Source organism: Micropterus salmoides, unplaced genomic scaffold, assembly GCF_014851395.1.
Source record: "Micropterus salmoides isolate LMB-PRFRI ecotype aquatic unplaced genomic scaffold, ASM1485139v1 Ms_hic_scaffold_21, whole genome shotgun sequence".
Classification (NCBI taxonomy): Eukaryota; Metazoa; Chordata; class Actinopteri; order Centrarchiformes; family Centrarchidae; genus Micropterus; species Micropterus salmoides.
Window position 1 is genome coordinate 11,803,324 of NW_024041262.1, and position 17,683 is coordinate 11,821,006.

At 40.5% G+C, this 17,683-nt stretch overlaps 2 protein-coding genes across 6 annotated transcripts in view; both read left to right on the plus strand.

Annotated features, from left to right (window-relative positions):
* Positions 1-849: 849 nt before the first annotated feature.
* decr2 (2,4-dienoyl CoA reductase 2, peroxisomal) lies at positions 850-6,298 on the plus strand. 3 transcript variants are annotated; one of them, XM_038736105.1, is made up of 10 exons: positions 850-895; positions 1,924-2,025; positions 2,191-2,259; positions 2,900-2,951; positions 3,041-3,176; positions 3,740-3,864; positions 4,185-4,278; positions 4,356-4,460; positions 4,828-5,016; positions 5,775-6,298. In XM_038736105.1, the coding sequence occupies exons 2-10, from the start codon at positions 1,925-1,927 to the stop codon at positions 5,807-5,809; spliced, it is 906 nt and encodes a 301-aa protein (XP_038592033.1). In that variant the 5' UTR covers positions 850-895; position 1,924; the 3' UTR covers positions 5,810-6,298. The 3 variants fall into 3 exon arrangements, with proteins under 3 accessions (XP_038592033.1, XP_038592034.1, XP_038592032.1); XM_038736106.1 differs by having other exon boundaries at positions 856-1,057; positions 4,828-5,080; XM_038736104.1 differs by having other exon boundaries at positions 857-1,057.
* Positions 6,299-7,309: 1,011 nt separating this feature from the next.
* rab11fip3 (RAB11 family interacting protein 3 (class II)) overlaps positions 7,310-17,683 on the plus strand; it is a 28,028-nt gene continuing 17,654 nt past the window's right edge. Inside the window, exons 1-2 of one of the 3 annotated variants that reach the window (XM_038736100.1) lie at positions 7,310-10,261; positions 16,578-16,671. In XM_038736100.1, coding sequence (XP_038592028.1) covers positions 8,627-10,261; positions 16,578-16,671 — 1,729 coding nt within the window. In that variant the 5' untranslated portion in view covers positions 7,310-8,626. The remainder of the gene's footprint in view (positions 10,262-16,577; positions 16,672-17,683) is intronic. The other 2 variants (XM_038736097.1, XM_038736098.1) reach the window with 2 other exon arrangements.

The window sequence follows — 17,683 nt, forward strand, 5'->3', positions numbered from 1 at the left end:
GAATTGTAAGCCTTTTTATTAAGGGTCAGTTTGCAGCCAAATTGTTTGACTGTGTTTGGCCTAATCCATGACAGAAACATCAACTGCTTTTTATCAAACTTGAAGACTGTATTATACTAAATAACTAGAATCACCACATTCAAAACTTAAAAACGTAGGGAATACTTTGAAAAAAGTTTGGTAATAATGTGAAGAATGGGAATTGTAGCAGAAGTGTTAAACAATGCAAAAACACAGGGTCATTTGAAGTAAACACATCATTTATTATTAAGTTTGTGAACTTTTATGTGCATTTCTGCTCAGAACTCTTGTTTACTCTTGAAAAACAAATCAAGTTACAAAAGCACTCATGTTACATCTCTGAGAAGAGTAACCATCCAAAAGTATTTTAGGGATCTATTTCATGGCTCTTTTCAACAGTTGTTCCCTAAGCACAGATCAATAAGGGCCACTTTCTGCACTAATGCACACTGATCAGCATCGGCTCTGAAACTGTAAACCCCGGATCGTTAATTTCAGTGTTGGTTTACAAGTGGAGGCCCTCGCTGGTGCCATCCTAGAGGATGGTGCTTAATGCAGAAGAGCAACAGAAGCAGTGGGTTTTCTTTTGCTCTCCAGATTGTCAAAGACCTTACAGTCCCTGGAGCATGAAGCTTTCTGATATAGTTTCACTTTCTGGCATGAATCAAATCAGTCCTGACCTCTGAAGTGTTGTTCTCACAGTATTTTCTGAAGTTTAACTCAGTTATTAATTATTTGTATTTCTATTATTTAAACAAACGAGTTTAGATTTGGGCAGTGAGGTATTTGTGCTCTTGAACACACCGTGAACGGACGTCGTTGCCCATAATGCATCACTAAAAGATAGCGAAGCGTCCAAGGCATATGGTCCAAGGTACAAACAGTTTCTCCTGAGAAAAATTCTTAATGGCTGGTGAATTAATGTAAAAAGCTTCGTCTGACACAGAAAAGTACTTCGTGTGCGGGTCGTGTTTCATCTCAGAGGAGTTGGACGCTTCTGCTTTCAGCTCTACAAAACTAGCTTGTTTTTCAGCAGGTAACATGACAGCAGCTTAAACTTGGCTTCACCGTACAGCCCCGACAGTAAAAGGCTGCAGGCCCGTCTTCAGCTAGCTGTAGGAAGTTACGTTAGTTGATTTAAACAGCGATATACTTGTTTACAATGATAGACAAAATAAAGTATCCTACAGTATGGTAGACCTCTGTGTGGAGGCGGTTGATTCAAAGGAAGCCGTTTTTAAAGCCTTTTGAGATGCAGTGGTGGGAGGCAAATTTGTTTTTCATGACTTCTGGGCAGTTGCTGCCACTGTGATTTACTTTAAAGTCTGTAATGTGGCACAGGGTAAGTTACAAAAATCATGACAGCTTGTGCCCACAAATGCTTCAAAATAAAAGTAAAAATAGAAACAGTCTTACCAACAATTACTGAAAGATGTATTAGTAAAATATACCTTTTTGTTGAATTTAAATATCTGACATCCTTGATTTAAAAAGCTAGCTTCACCAAACTGACGCAGAGGGTTATTGTATTGCATGGTGTTTCTGCTATTTTGTGCAACTCCTGCTTTTACAGACCAACCATTTACTACATTCAGAATCAGAATCAGTTTTATTGCCAGGTATGCGTACACATACGAGGAATTTGACTCAGGAATGTACATTGCTCACAATGTGCTTACTTATACAAAAATAATATAATAATAATAAAATAAAATCAGACACAAACTACAGAGTAGACAACACTAATATACACACTATGAACAAATAGTGCAGTAATCAGAGTGCAAAGGATGCAAGAGTAAACTATTATTCTCATTATGTACATGTTGAAGGTGGATATGATAAACATGTACATTGTGGTTATGGTAATACCCGTTTTGATTGCATCTGTTTGACATGCAGCATGGCAGAGCCACAGAGAAAAGGAGAGCTGCTGCCCGAAGATGTTGGTACAGACGACTGCCTGACTTCGTACACATACATCTACAGTCCAGATTTACTAAAGTATGCATTTGAATGGGTGTTTTTAAATATATTTCCCATTGGCTGGTGTGAACGTATGGCTTTACTGCATTCACACAGTTTGTCTGTAAAGAAATGTTGTTGACATTCTTGTTACTGTAATAACTACATGAAGAGAGCTTTGAAGGTTTGCACTTTGTTTTTCAGAGATCAGGTTGCTTTTATCACAGGGGGTGGATCTGGAATTGGACTTAGGATAGCAGAAATCTTCATGAGGTGAGAAGATTAATAAGTAAGTAAATAGTGAATAAAGTTGATTTAGTAAACTTTCACAGAGCAAGGTCACAAAGTGCTTCACAAAACCAGACTACCTTGCAGAAATATCTATATTTAGTCAAATTTTCATTATCTGTGCATGTATAGTAAGGATAAATCTGTAACATGTATAATCAATGCTCTGTCAGCATTATGTCATTAACAGTACTCTAAAACAGTAAGATGTGTGAGTGAGATAGTATGTAGGTGCCCTTTAAACCTTCTGGTTGTGTTATCTGACAGTCAGACTTTCATCATCTTTCTTGTGTGACAAAATACTTCAATAATTTAATCATGCCGCAGAAATTATTTATCTTTTATCACAATAAGCTGCATATCTTGTAACTGTATCTGTTGGTGTCCCTGTTGCTCTCATTTTGTGTGCCTGTGGCCTTTTATCACATGTTGACATGGTTGTATTCAGTCTCCTGTCCCTCAGTCCTACCTGTTTCGTCATGAGTTACTAATTCCATGTGTCTTCCTATCAGTGCTATTTGATATTACAATTTTACTACATAATCATGTCCCAGTCAACACAATGTGCTCTTTAGTGTTGTCTCGTTTTCTTTCCACATTGTTGTATTTCTGGGTTTTCTTTCAGGCATGGCTGTGACACAGTGATTGCAAGCAGGAACTTGGACAAGCTCAAAGAGGTTATTCCTCCTACATCATTTCCACAATACTAAATTAAATACATTGCGCTGTAACTAAATGTTAATGTGTTGGGCTCATGTCTCCCTAGGCGGCTAAAAAGCTGTGTGCTGTGTCGGGACGCCGCTGTCTCCCTTTGTGTATAGACGTGAGGCAGCCTGAGAGCATCACAGCTGCTGTGGATGAGACATTGAAAGAGTTGGGCCGCATAGACATCCTCATAAACAGTATGTGACCTCTTAGAAACAGGCCTAAAAATATGGCTTTGCGCTAATGATTTCTGAGTTTGTAGTATTTCGCCATCATTACACATTGCATCCTGCCAACATAGCTGACACATTGAAAATGACACCTTAATACGAATAAAGGTGTGTGAAGGGGGGAAAAATGCAAATGTACAGTACTGTGCAGAAGTTTTTGGCAGGTGTGGGAAAAATGCTGTAAAGTAAGAATGCTTTCAAAAATAAGCATGTTTATATTACACAGATTATATTTATCAATTAACAAAATGCTGAGTGAGTGAACAAAGTGTGAAACCTTTTGGTTTAATCATCAACATTTCTGATGCTGCATCTATCTTTATCTATCTTTGCACCCTAGTCCTCTCTGTTACATCACAACAAGATTATAAAATTTAATATCATCTCTTTGAGGAGATCTGTCTTTCGTTGATGAATTTATAGCTTTAATGAAGCCTTTATAAAATCTTATCCAATCTTGCATAAGATTTTGGTTCTGCTGTGTGTCATAATTTTGGCTTTGGTTAAAGTCACTGTGCTGTTTTTGACAGACGCTGCTGGAAACTTCCTCTGCCCGGCTGCCTCTCTCACCTTCAATGCCTTCAAGACAGTGATGGATATAGACACTATGGGTACATTCAACACCAGCAAGGTGGTTTATGAGAAGTGGTTCCAGGTACAGCACACTTTTCTGTATATGTGGCACAATATTTCTTAGGTCCAAGTGAAGGAGCCATAAGTTAGTTGTTCATTACCCCATAGCACAGAAAGAATGATAGTACTGTATCTGCAGGAACATAATTGGGTTATTGATCAGAAGAAGAAATCATTCTCTGCAATTCACTCTGGTCACCAAAAGAGGGCAGTAAAGATCACAGATTACTGAATGCCTTGTCATCTCTTGAAGGGGTATAAACTACTGCCAATGTGTTCTGAAGCCGATTTGATTATTTAATCATTGCATCGATTTTGAGTCTCCACCATTTTTGTGTGCAGAATCACGGTGGCAACATAGTCAACATCTCTGCAACACTCGGTTACAGGGGACAGGGCCTCCAGGTGCATGCTGGCTCTGCTAAGGCTGCAAATGGTAGGAGCTTTTTTACTGTTGTGTGACGACATTTGAAAGCGAATATAATGACTCAATGTTGCCTCTCCCATCCCCAGATGCCATGACCAAGCACCTGGCTGTGGAGTGGGGGCCCAGTGGAGTGAGAGTCAATACAGTGGCTCCAGGTCCTGTCTCTGGCACAGAGGGCTTCCGCAGACTAAGTAAAGATTTACCACATTACCACATATTGACAAACTGGCTAATTTATGGGCTATACATTTAACAACCAATAAATGGTTAAAATGTCCAGTTGCTACACAAACTGGTAGTAGTATGAACGTAAACTTGACCAAAGCAACCTAAACATTGACGATTCAGATGTATGAAAAAAAATACCCTCTATAAATTATAATACATTCACGAGGACTTATTTGGAACATGATGTATGGTGCCAGTGAAGGGGTACTTGAACGCATCTGACAGAGCTGTGGGGGTATGTAAGGCTAAAACACAACCACTGATGTACAGTATAACAGAGTAAGTAAGAGGATCTGAGCATGAATTTATTTTTTATTTTTAATCCCCCAGGTGGTCCCGCAGGGGAGGCTGCTGGTGTGTTCCAGTCCATTCCTTTGCAGCGAGCAGGCAACAAGACAGAGATGGCCCACTGCACTCTCTTCTTGGCCAGCCAGGCCTCCTCCTATGTGACTGGTGCCATCCTGGTAGCGGATGGTGGGGCGTGGCTGACCTCAGCCAACAACGTCTCCATGCTGTTGGGTATAGCCTCCTCTAAATCTGCTAAACTCTGAACAGGCGCTCCCCTGACCTCCTCCTGACCCAGGTCTGTAGGAGGAGGCGCAGCTTGAGGTCCATGACTAAGAATGTGTGCTGTACATTGTGTCACCTCAGATTTATACTGCTTCCTAACATACAGTGAGCAGTCTCTAGTGGATGAAGCAAAAAATTGTCCAGATATATATGTCGCAGCCCAAGGAGGGGTCGATTTTTTTGGGGGGGGACGAACCTTTTTTGGCACCGCTTATCATTTCTCCCCCTGCAAATGAGTCAGTGTCTTAAGGTATTTTTTCATAATTATTAAATATTAATATTATTTCATAATTTAAAAAAAATCCTAATATTTTACTCATTTCCTCAGCTAAAATAACAAATTTTTGTGATTTGCACTCTGTGATATTTTACATAGGCTTACAATTATATAGGCAATTGGAAAGAGCGATAACCTTGTAAATGAGTCTCTTATCGTCTATATTGACTGCTGACTAGAGAGGAAATGGAAACATCAAGGACGTCAGAGTCAATTTTGACCAATGAAAATAGGTTGGAGGTGGAGCACGTGTGTGAAAAATATAACCAGGGCGCTTAGCCTGTTTGCTGATGCATGGAGCAGGTTAGGATATCATCATTGGGGAAACTGTGATGTTTGCTAGTAAAGAAGCGGTGTGTTAAAGATAGAATAATGACAGGAATACAGTATAACCCATATTAATCCACATGTCTCTCTCATTTTCTTTCAGGTTATTGGTCATCTGAAAAGAAAAGAGAAAAGTAAATGCTATTCCAGGAACAAAAGAGTCAGTGTATTTATAACTTCTTTCAGCCAATGTTGCCTTAAGATTGTGTTGTTAATTGAAAAAACACTAACATAACCTGTATTGCATATGTTTGCAATCTTAATAATGGATCAAATTCATGGATTTATCACCCTTTACAGTGCTGTGTATTGTCATTAGACATTTCATGTATAGTTATGTTTATCACGTGCCATTTTATGTGATTTTTCATTCCCTTTCATTTATTTGTGAACATTTTATAATTACTGTTAATTGTGATTACTGTTTGCAAGAATTTTGTTTCTTGTGCTAGCATACAAAAAACTTTATTGGAGGTTGGTTTGTACCCATAGGAAGGAACAGATGCAAATCAGGTAGATTCAATTAGTGGTTCCTTACCTAGGGGTCGGGGCCCCACATCTGAGGGGTCACAAGTTGATTAAAGAAAAAAATAACAATAAAATTAAACATATTACTGTTACACAAAAGATTTTTCAGACTTGTTTTTACTTTGGATACTTTGAATTCTTCAGGCGCCTTGAAATCTTATAAATGTAAGCATTTTAGGAGAAAATAATAGTGAGAATTCTGTCACAGTTACCCAGAGCAGAGCACCTTTATAAAATACACTACATTCAAATAATTAAAAGGAAAAGCAACAAACATCTTATTAACATTTGTGAAGCTGGAACCATGAAATGTTTTTGCATGAAAAATTAAATAAATGATCAAAATATACTGTTGGATAGTTTAATTTATAACAAAACATCATATTTTATAAACTCTTCTTATATTTTGTGTGTCAAAAGCTTAATAGTAGCTACTAAAGCTGTCAGATAAATATAGTGAAGTAAAAAGTACAGCATCTCCCGCTGAGATGCAGTGGAGTAGAAGTAGAACGTGGCATGAAAAGAAAATACTCAAGTAAAGTATCCCAAATTTGTACTTAAGTACAGTACTTGAGAAAATGCTTAGTTACATTCCAGCACTGCTAGATTATGATTTGTTCTAAAGGATTACAAGCCACAAAGGTTGGGATTGATTGACCAAAACAAGAATCAGCAATTGCAAGCCTGAAGAAAACCACTTTAAGTCAGATGGGGGCACCAAAACACCACCATTATTTTCTCAAAATAATAAATCTTGTCTGTCTGCTGGAGTTCTTCAACTATTTGATATTGGTTTATTATTATTGTATCTTTGCTGAGTAATTAAAGCTTACAGAAACCATACTTTACCCTGCTGAAGTTTCACTGAGCAAGACACCCGTCCTGTCAGCTGAAAGCTCCTTTTGCTGACCCTGAACTTTGACCTTTGCGTGAAGGGGTGCTTGCCTGAAATTCTGCCATTCTGGGACATATGAGAGCAGGACAATGTCTGACTATTAGCCATGGGGATTGTGCACAAACACAAATCACAAGGCCCCAATTGATAACTGCTTTAAAGCCGATGATACTGCGGGGTATTTTGTACGCTTGCGTGAAACGTCAGTGGTGTGTATGCGGCTGGAGGAGGAGGAGAAGGATGGGACACTGCTGATGCTGATGCGAGAGCTTTCACTGTCTGTGGTCAACATCGGTGGACTGACTGCCAAACGATGGAGCGTTTTTGCCTCATTCATTACTCTTTCGGTGTCATTGTGGGTTTCGACGAGGGACGCTGTGACAGATGTGTTTTCTGAGACGAGAATAACAGAAGAATTTGAGGAGGAAAGATCGGTTTCGTCTCGTCACTCGTCTGGCCTGTCTTGTTACTGACACAGGTGGATTGCCGATGGAAAACGGCATCGAAATGAAAACATAATCTTGGAGTATCACAGAGGCGTCCATTTCCGTAGTTACCTCTTAAACCTGGAGCTACCATCTGTTTCAATTTGATCGCGAGAGATAGAAGCTGGGTTGTTTGGCGTGTTAGCTAGCTAATAGGCTAATTTCGTTAGCTAGTCAGTTAGCTTCCCTGGCCAATGGCACGAAAGACGTGGGATGCTCGAAGGAGGAGTTAAAGGTATGGGAAGGTTTGTCAGTCTGTTATATTTAGTAAACCGCCGTGTAATGAGAGGGTTGGCATTATAGCTAGAGGACAGTTTAGGTTTGAGTAACGTCAACACTGGCCGCGTCGTTTCCATCGCTGCACTGGCTCCTCAGCAAATTAGCTCGCCGTGGATAACATTAAGATAATCGGCTAAGAGAGATAATGTTGACAAACACCGGCGACCTAACGCGTTAAATTGTATTTGTTTGAAATTGGCTCACAAGCAAAGATGCTGTCGCACGTTTTTGTCAGTTCAGTCCTGAGACTTTTGCCAGCTTTCAGGTCGAAGTGAAGCATGTTGAGGCTGGATATGCTGAAGCTGAAACATTTGGCAACAAACAGGAGCGGAGCTGCCGCGACAGAAAGTGACATAGTGAGTCAGAACACATCAGCATCAGCAAAGACAGAGAAATGAATATGAATTTTGAGTTTAGGTAACGCTTGTAGAGATGTGGAAGGCAACCCCTGAAGTATTAACAAATACAATTTATTAATCCGTTGCCTGAGTGAAATTATTTCTTAACATACCTTAGACATCTACCTTAGTAAAGTCTAGTCATACTCTTACCTTATACAAGTATTTATAAAATCACATTACATTCCAGCATTTTTTTAAAAGTCCGAGGTAGACAATGCTTCCACACATTAATTTAACGATTTCATTGAAGATGTGTAGTGCCATTTGAAAACATGGCATTGAAACTGAAGAACTGGATCTTGACGACAGCAGTGAGATAAAGCGTCACCGGCTTTCTCAAGTTTGCAAAGTGGAACAGCCAGTTTAAATGGAGCCGACAGTTCTTTCTGGCCCTTTGGGGCACACACAGTGGGAGTCAGAACAGCCATTTCCTCTTGGATTTCACACGCTGGATTCAGACAATGGAGGTGTGCTCTGTCCCAACAAGAGTGGCCAGACAGGTTTGGATTTCAGAAATGGGGACCAGGATCGGACATCCCATCAAATTGAAAAAGACAATGTTTTCCAGGACAAGCATGTAGATTTGGACAAACTCATAAATATCTCTAACTTTTCTTATGAAGATTTGTTGTTTGAGGGAGATCAGTCCACTGTTTCCCAAGTGTCTCTCCACAGTCCTCATATAGAGGAATCGTCCCTCACAGAAAAAACTGAGGGACATGATGAAATGAGTGACGGTGCTTTGTCATTGCTGTTTTCTCCCAATCTCACTGATGTGATTGGGGAAAACTGTGGTTGTGAGGAACAGAGTCTGACACAGGAGGACCCTAATGAGAGCTCAAATGCCCTCAGTAAGCAGGCTGAGCTAATAAGTCTCAGTGTGCCGGTCTCTCCATCGAAGATTTCTGAGACCAACACAGGCGATCCATTTTTGTTGGTAGATCTCTCAAATGAACACTCTTGTCTCCCCCCAGAGTCATCAGGTGAGTTAAACCCACAGGGTGTCTGTGAGGAGCTGGTAGACCTGTCACAAGAGGAGCAGGTGGGTCTTCCTCCCTCACAGAGCAGGGAGACTTTGTCACCTGAAACCAGAGACAAATGTTTATTCCCTGATCAGGTGACTGATCTGCCTGTAACCTGTAGCAGTACCCTGCAAGGTTTACCTGAGAACTGCCTCCCGCACAACCACATCACCACGCCACAGGACTGTTTCGAAGGGTCTGTGCCTTTGTTGGATTTAGAGGTTCCAGATTGTGATAGCAGTCTGAGCCTGTGCCCTGTCAGTCCTCCCTCTGTTATCTGCACAGGTGTGCCCTTAGCTTTATCAACAGAGGAGTCGGAGGTGGAACATGCAGGATCTACTGTAATTGGAAATGTGACTTCAGAGCAACAAGGTGAGCATTACTCATTTTCTCTGGGTTTGTCGGCTGAACCTTCATCGCTGACGGTGCCTCTGGTTGAAGATGCCTTCATCCAGGGTGATTACACCAGTGAGAGTTACTCTGCAGAAAAGGAGTCGAAGGATTTGATGGAAGACAGGATTTGTTCCAAACATCAGGAGAACGAAGCAGTGGCTTTGGATCTGTGCTTGACTGCAGATGAGGTCCACGACGAGGAAACCTGGGTCTTGAAACCTCAGGAGGGTGTACAGAACGGAAACATTCCCAATCCGACAACAGAACAGAGGGAAGAGGCGAGGTTGACCGACTCTAACCAGCTTGAAGGGCCAGATTGTCAAGAAGTGGCTTCTTTTGATTTCTCAGTTCAGGACTTACACACTTCTTCTCCCGAGGCTGGATGGACTAGTGAGCAAACTGTGGAGACAATTTCCCTCCCTAAGATGGTGGTAGATGACTCACTGCCAATGGTCTCAGCTGCGAATACGAGGGAGGAAGATGTCTCCCCACTAAAAGCTGTGTTCGATGCTTTAGACCAAGATGGAGATGGCTTCGTTCGTATTGAGGAGTTCATGGAGTTTGCTGCTGCTTATGGGGCCGATCAGGTGAGGTGACTTAAATGTCTGTAGATTTTCTTTGATTTGAGCTTGCTGGGTAATGCATGCTGAGGGAAGTTCTGTGTTAAGCCGTATAAAGCCTCATATGGGTAAATAATTTATTATTGATTTTCTGCAGAACCTCAGAGCGTCCTGAAAAAAGCCTGCCAGCTGAAATCCATCTGGTTGACGTCACTATGCCATCACCACTTTGCTAGCTGTATTTCAAGTTGTTTAGGATCTAAATCTATATGAAAATTACTATTGTTAGAATAGTATTGTGAATACAGTATGTTGTTTTCAAACTGGACCCCAATTATGAGTTGAAATGTTTTCATGATCTGCATCAGGTTCATGTTGCCCTGACATGTAATGCAGCGGCGGTAACATGACCTCTGCTTGGGGTTTCCTACAAAGCAGCTCTCAACATTAGATGGAAGATGGCTGGGTTAGTTTGTCGTGTATATTTGGTGAGAGTTCAGGAACCAGGAGATTTGGGTTATCATCCAGATAAGTCAAGCATATTGGCTGTAATGAATTCTGTCAGGCCTGGTGTTCCTCCCATATGTCAAATGACAAACACCCATCGTCCCATTTGCATATCCTGTGGTTTGGGGATAATCTCTTGTCAAATGGCTGATGCGTCTCACTCCACGCTTGTGACCTTCATTCATTTGTTGCTTATGGCTGTTTGCGGCAGGCCTTCCATGCGTAGTTTGTCTTACTTGCGAGTTAATGACTTTTAATTGAATGAACATTCTATATGATCCGCAAAAGGAAGAGTGGCTGTTAGCTTCTCATCAGTAAATCAGAATTTGACATTGCTTTTTTCCTGCGTGAAGTTACTGACTGTATTATCTAGATCCTTTTGAGTATGGTAGGTTTAGGTGTTCAAACAAAAGTCAAATTAAGAGTTTGACACAGGCCTGTACACGCTCTAGAGTAAAGATTAGTCAGTTTCTCTTCCTGTGAGATGTGCTGGTCTGAGTGCCGGTCTAAATGTTTACAAGAATCAGACTGAGCTTAAGCATGTGTTCACACCATTTGCAAATAACAGTAAAAGCATGGATGCAAACGATTATGTAACCTAACCAGTAACGGAAATAAGCATAACTGTCAAGTGTGCCCTGACGAGCGTGCATTAGATGTCTTCATTTCCTTTAACTCCTTTTATTGGTCTCTATTTCTTCATGAAGCAGCAAGAATGATCTTGTTACACTTACAGTATATTTGTAATCCATTTTAAACACAAGTCCCTTCTTGTTTTTAAAATGTTGATTCAAGTATGAGGCGGATTCAGGCAAAAATAATAATTTTATATTAACCTTCTTAATTTAAACTCTTTTCTATGAACTTTGAATAAGGCCTTTGGGTCAGGATGAGTGCTTGTTGGTACACTATACACAGAGTGTGATGCTGGCTCACTAATGCTTTTTAATCCCTTATCTCCCAGTTCAAAGCGCTTCTATTGCCCCCGATCTGTCCTGTGTCTAGCCATAGGTATCTGTGGCTCCCCAGGCAGGGAATTGTGAAGGATTAAGAGTAAAATGTGTTTTCCTGAGTCAGAGGGACTCCATGGTTTGGGTGCTGTGCACAAACTGCCTATGACCTTGTTTTTAGGGAGCTTTTATCATGTCAGTCTGATGTAAATCAAGTCCACCTGTTGTTTTGCGAGGCAGTGCTAAAGGTAATACATTTACATGACAGTGGGAGTTGATTTTCTTTCATAGGTGTGGCCTGTTTTACTGTTCCATACTTTTTTGGTTTCTGGTGGAGTTGCACCTCCCAAGTATCTAGAGTCCAGCTGTTTCTTTTGGACCTTTGTTTCCTAGAGGTTTTTCTTGGACCAGATTGTGCAGATTGATGACTTGTGTGTCTTTCATTGTGTTTATCTGTCAGATATCTAGTTTCCCAGAGCTCCAGGAGCTAATTTGCTCTTACTGGAAACTCCTCTCAGATTTCTGTCCTTGTGATCAGAGAGAGAGAGAGACAGAGGTTTTGGCATGTTTGCCTTTCACATTTACAATAAGTAAGCAGGCAGCCAGACAGACTTATCTTCAGAATTCAAGTAATGTAATATAATGCTTGTAACATTTGCATTTGGCATTTGTTAGCTGAACTCAAGGATCAGTGGGAAAGTCAGGTCAGTCTAGTGCAGAGTGTTTCTTTGCTGAGCTAGTGAATGGTTCGCTCTTCTCATATCAGTTTGGATAATTGTGTGTTGTTCTTATTTGAATAGGCTTTGCCCTGATATGTCCTTGTTTTTCAGTTATCTGGAGATGAAAGTGGTTTGAATAACCTCTATGCCTGAGCTGCTAAGATTAGTGACTTTTACTGTGGACCATGTTGGTAACACAAGTATTTTAGCTGCGTGTTTGAGAAAACCACAGGGCAATAGGTCACACTAATTCATAAGAACATCCATAAATAACACTTAAAAACAAATATGAAGTTAAGATTGCCTGTAGGGATGTATGTCAAGTTGAAGTGGGGTTAAGGGTTGCGCTCAGGATGTCACAGGGAGATGTTTTTAAAAGGAATTATTTGTCAGTGTGATAATAAAAGGTTTTTGTCTAAGTTGTTGTTTTTCATTGCATCTACACGCTTCACAGACTTTCTGCCAAGCTTATGTACAACAGGCATTCTTCACTAACATTATGTATTTATATTGTCATAGTTTAGTTGAGGGTTGGCAGCGGGCCTTGCATGCGTATTGGTATTATCCTGTACCGCTTTGAAAATATCCCAGCAGCCTGTCAAGAGACAGCAGGAAAGTATTCATGAGGCATTTGCATGCATGTTTGACTGGTGTTGGTATGCTGAGCATGCAAATTTTCTCCCCAGAATTATTCCAGGATATGATGGTGACCGTGTGCATACACGCACACTGCATTGTGTGTTTGGTTTGAATATAAGCCAGAATACAGTTCATAGTGTCCAACTTTCAGACCTATTTCAAAAGCAATTATATGCTTACCCAAGGCATAGATGTTCCCTTATGAAGGCCCACCACTTGTTCTTTCATTATATTAATTTTCAAGCGCTGTCACTTTTCTTAGTGAGGCATCTTTTCCAGGAGAAGCATTTTGTGGTTGGTTGATTTCCAGTGGTTAGATGTGTCATGAAACCATTTCATTTACTGTTTCCTGATATTTCTTGACTGTGTTAGGCACACTTTAAAGTTGACCTACTGCTTTGCGTGTAGGTACCACTCTTACCTTATGATGAATACCAGGAAAATAAGATGTGAAATGCCCTTCAGGCATGTGCTAAATCTGGGAATTCAGTTCAAAAGATCTTTCTAACCACCACTCACTGGTTTCAGTCACTGGTTTTGACCCTAATTGTGCACAAAAGCCATAGTGAGCTGCATTGTGGTCGAGTCTCTCTTGTCAGTCGACACTCCCAACCCTACTTTAGCCAGCCTCCCTCCCCTCACCCGCTGCTTTTATGTACTGCCCCTCTAATCCACATTGGAATGTCCCATGCCCCAAAACGTTCCCTCTCTTGAGTTCACTTTTATGTGTATGTGTGGTAATGTTTTATATCCAAAGATCAATCTTCTTCTTTTTTTTTTTTCATCATCTTATGCTAACCCACTAGGCAGATGATCATAGTTATCAGAGCTTTGTTTAGGAAATATTGTGAAATCCCCTCCAGGAAAGACTCTCACCAAAGGGTATTCTTCTCCACAGGGTTAAGCACAAAACAGCGGTCTGTGTGGAGGCGGTCAGGCGTGCCCCGGCACTGATTAGACACAAATAGAGGAAACAGAAAAACCACAGTGCCTTCATTGCTCCGCTAAGCCGTGCAGCTGACAGAGTTGCCTTTGAGTTTAGTCGTTATCTGCCTTGCCGCTGTCTCTCAGGGCTGTGTTTGTTAGGAATGACGATGCTCATTATTACATAATACAGAATTAATGATAATACTATGAATTGCATTTTTGAAAACAAAGCCTACTATTTTAAAATAGATGGCAAGAAAACAGTAAAAATTTTCAACAGAAGACAAAGAGACAAACAAATAAAGAAGTATTTATATAAATAATAATTTTAAGAGTGTTTTAGCTTGCCTGAACGCCATTAAAGTCTGTAACTGTATAGTGCGTCGCAAGACTCATGCAAGAAAACAATAGAGGCAGTCAGCAGGTCAAATATAGACACAGTAACAGTCAAAACAAGAATGAGTACATAAATTGATGATCCGTGACAGAACAAGGTGCTTCCAACAACATTAAACTAAGTGAATTAACTTGAAGTTAAAATGGAGACAGTTTGCCAGTTTAACACCTGTGGGGAGATTTCTTCAGGGTTTTGTAGCCAAAATACAACTGGACTGAAATCACATTCACCTTTCAGTTTTTAGGTTAGACCTAGGAATAGCCAACAGGCTCTGCTCACAAGACCTAAGGGGCCTGGCACTGCTGCACAGGCTTAACGACTCTGATGTAGGCCATGGATAGCTTCCACAGTAGAGTATGTTTATATTGCTCTGGTTCCCTTGGCTGTCACAGTGCTTCATCCAGCCTGTCCAGTCTCTTACTGCAGACTCAATAACTAATAAGAATTCACTCATTATAACAGCTACATCATCTAAATATGTCATCAGGACCACAGGCACTCATAGTTAATCCCCCACTTCACCTCAGTTTTCTCACCTCACCCAGCAGAGGTGTTTCTGTATAGCTACATGGAACATGTGAAATGTGATGCTCCATTGTGAAACGGAAAACTAAAAGTTGTACTCAAAACGCCTACCACTGACCTCAGCCGCAGATTTCTTTTCACAAGTTCAATCCTTAAAAAGACCCCGTTTCCTCACAAACCCTTCTTCAGCTTACAGTATGTGGCAAATCTGCTGTATGGAAATGTTTAGTGTAGCGGAGGTGGAAGCTGAATGAGCCTTGATTCCACATGCTGAACCTACTATTGCAGCGTTAGCCACCATTCAGTGAGATCACCCGCTCCCCTCCTTTCCCTAAGTACAGCTGTGTTTAATTCACCAAAACCCAGATCATAAGATCACAGGAGTTTTATTGGATTCAGTTTATATAGGAGTTCAGCCTTCTCAGCCTCCTGAGTTGGAGCTCAGCATTGCTAAGCTGATCAGCTTGTTTTTATGTGTAACTGATATATAAAATGTGCTGAAGAGAGGGGGCGCACTCAGAATGCAAGTCTTGGTAAAATGACCATGTTCACATTGTGCGCTTTCTCAAGAAATGAGTGAGTCGAAACCACAGAAACCTCACCCGCCATACTCTCAGGCTCCCTCCCAGCTACTTTTGCCAGCGATACACGCCTGAAATGATACTGTAATAATGGGTCTGTGCAATTTTGTGATGGACGACATTTGCCTCGTCTATTATTTGCGTAAATAGAATTTGATTGCTTGGCGCCACCAATAATTCTGCAGTTCCAGGCACGTATCTAGTTCTCAGGCATTTTAAGAGCAAGAAAACCAGATAGTATGCATTAACCGGGGGCAATGTGCCAAGGAATGTGTACAGGTGAAGCATCTCTCACTACAGATCAGATTAGATTTAGTTTCACATAGACTAGGAGTCAGTTTTCAATCTAAAAAAATGTTACTCCAAGGTGCACTGTTATTTTTTTATGCTCGGAGGTCCTGTAATTACTGAAGCACACGTCCTCCTGTTGCCAAGTTACAGACTGTAGGAATACACAGTATGTAGGTGCACTTACGTAACATCTAACAGCTGAGTGCTGCAACATTTCTGTGCACAAAGGGCTATATTGCTTCACATTATTATACATGCATGCATTTTAATAAATGTGTTTAGAATAAAAAAAACTTGCTCTCATCGACTAAACTATTGTCACATCTTCTGATTTCTTTGTCTGCAACAGAAAAGCTTTCAGTAATTTATTTTCTTTCTTCCTTTGGTCCCTTTTTCTTTTTACCACATGCAAAGAGAATAAAGGCCACACCCTTTGCGCACTTTAAAATCATTGTAAATCACTGACCCGCCTGCAACAGCTGATTTTATTCTGGAAGCCATCAGTTGTTTTTTTTTTTTATTGGTAACTTTTTGCTTCTGTAATTTACGCAGTTCTGCAGTAAAACTGTCATGTTAGGGAAATTACCTTAAGAATGAGTTCTTGGTGGTTTTATGTAACTCATGTTTAGATCAAGTACTGGATTGTTCTTCTGATGTGCTTTTACACTGAAATCATTTGCCCCTTGTCATTTGTGACATTATCTTGAATCATCCAGACGGAGCAAAAGATTTAATTTAATGGGAGAGTCATTTTGTTATGTTGCTGTGATGAAATTACATTTTTAATGTGTTGCTTTTGTCTTTCAGGTGAAGGATCTGACAAAGTTTTTGGATCCCAGTGGCCTGGGAGTCATCAGCTTTGAAGATTTCCACCGGGGAATCTCTGCAATAAGCAATGGAGGCGAGTCATCAGATGTACTTTTTAACACATACAGTTTTTTTTTATTGGATATGGTCATATTTTCATCATTAATCAAAGCACTGTGATGCATGGTGAACTCCATGTTTTACATACTGATGTCGTTATTTTATCTGCCTGTTGTACTCAGAGTGCAAGAACATTTATTTTCTACTTTATTTTGGAAAACCTGCTGTTAACCATAATTCTGCTGTTTAAAAAAACAACAACAAAAAAACCCTGCCTCAACAGCAAATTCTTGCACCTACATTTAGTCTCCAGCATCTGGCTCCAGCTCTCTGCATTCCCCATGGTGGCAAATATTGTTGTCAACACAGTATGTTCACATCCATCGCTCAGCTGAGGTGAGGGATTTGAAAAAGGCAGAAGACTGACCCAAATTCTTTGTAACTAGACTCAAAATGCTGTTATTCATTCTTTAACCATTTTTACTGGCCTCCTGTTCCATTTTATACGCTATTAAAAACTGCTGTAAGTAGTAAGGACTCCTATTGTATTTCCCTTCACACTTTATACACCTTTATAGCTGTGTCATCAGGTTTCTCAGGCTTACCCTCCTCAGCAAATCAAATCAAATCAAATCTTAACTAGATTTAACATTTAAACTATTTTCCATGCTCACAACAGTTAGTGAAGTGTACATGACAGATTTAGACACCCCAAACATGACATCATTACAAAGAGCTCTTCGGAAGTTTCCTGCACACGTTGGTTGTGTTGACATACCGTGCAGGTTGTGGTGATGTCACCACAATAGTGCGCTGCTTTCCTCAGTCTACTCAGATTGATGATGAGTGGTATTCTTTCTTTCCCAAGGCTTTCTGGGTTGCACAGCTCTGGTTACTCAGATCATTATTAAGTCATGCAGTGGAAAGCATGAGATGCACAGACTCATGGGCTTATTGGCGAGGTTTCAGAGCGGTAGTGGCAGAGAGATGGGGTTTGGGCAGAGAGTCCTATTCACTTAAATTATTTACCGTCATTTCTCTTAGCT

Bases quoted from the DNA above. Each gene is read 5' to 3' on its own strand.
- decr2 (XM_038736105.1), top strand. From the start codon at position 1,925: ATGGCAGAGCCACAGAGAAAAGGAGAGCTGCTGCCCGAAGATGTTGGT. The intron at 2,260-2,899 runs GTGAGAAGATTA...GTTTTCTTTCAG, and splicing joins ATAGCAGAAATCTTCATGAG to GCATGGCTGTGACACAGTGA. The intron at 2,952-3,040 runs GTTATTCCTCCT...ATGTCTCCCTAG, and splicing joins ACTTGGACAAGCTCAAAGAG to GCGGCTAAAAAGCTGTGTGC.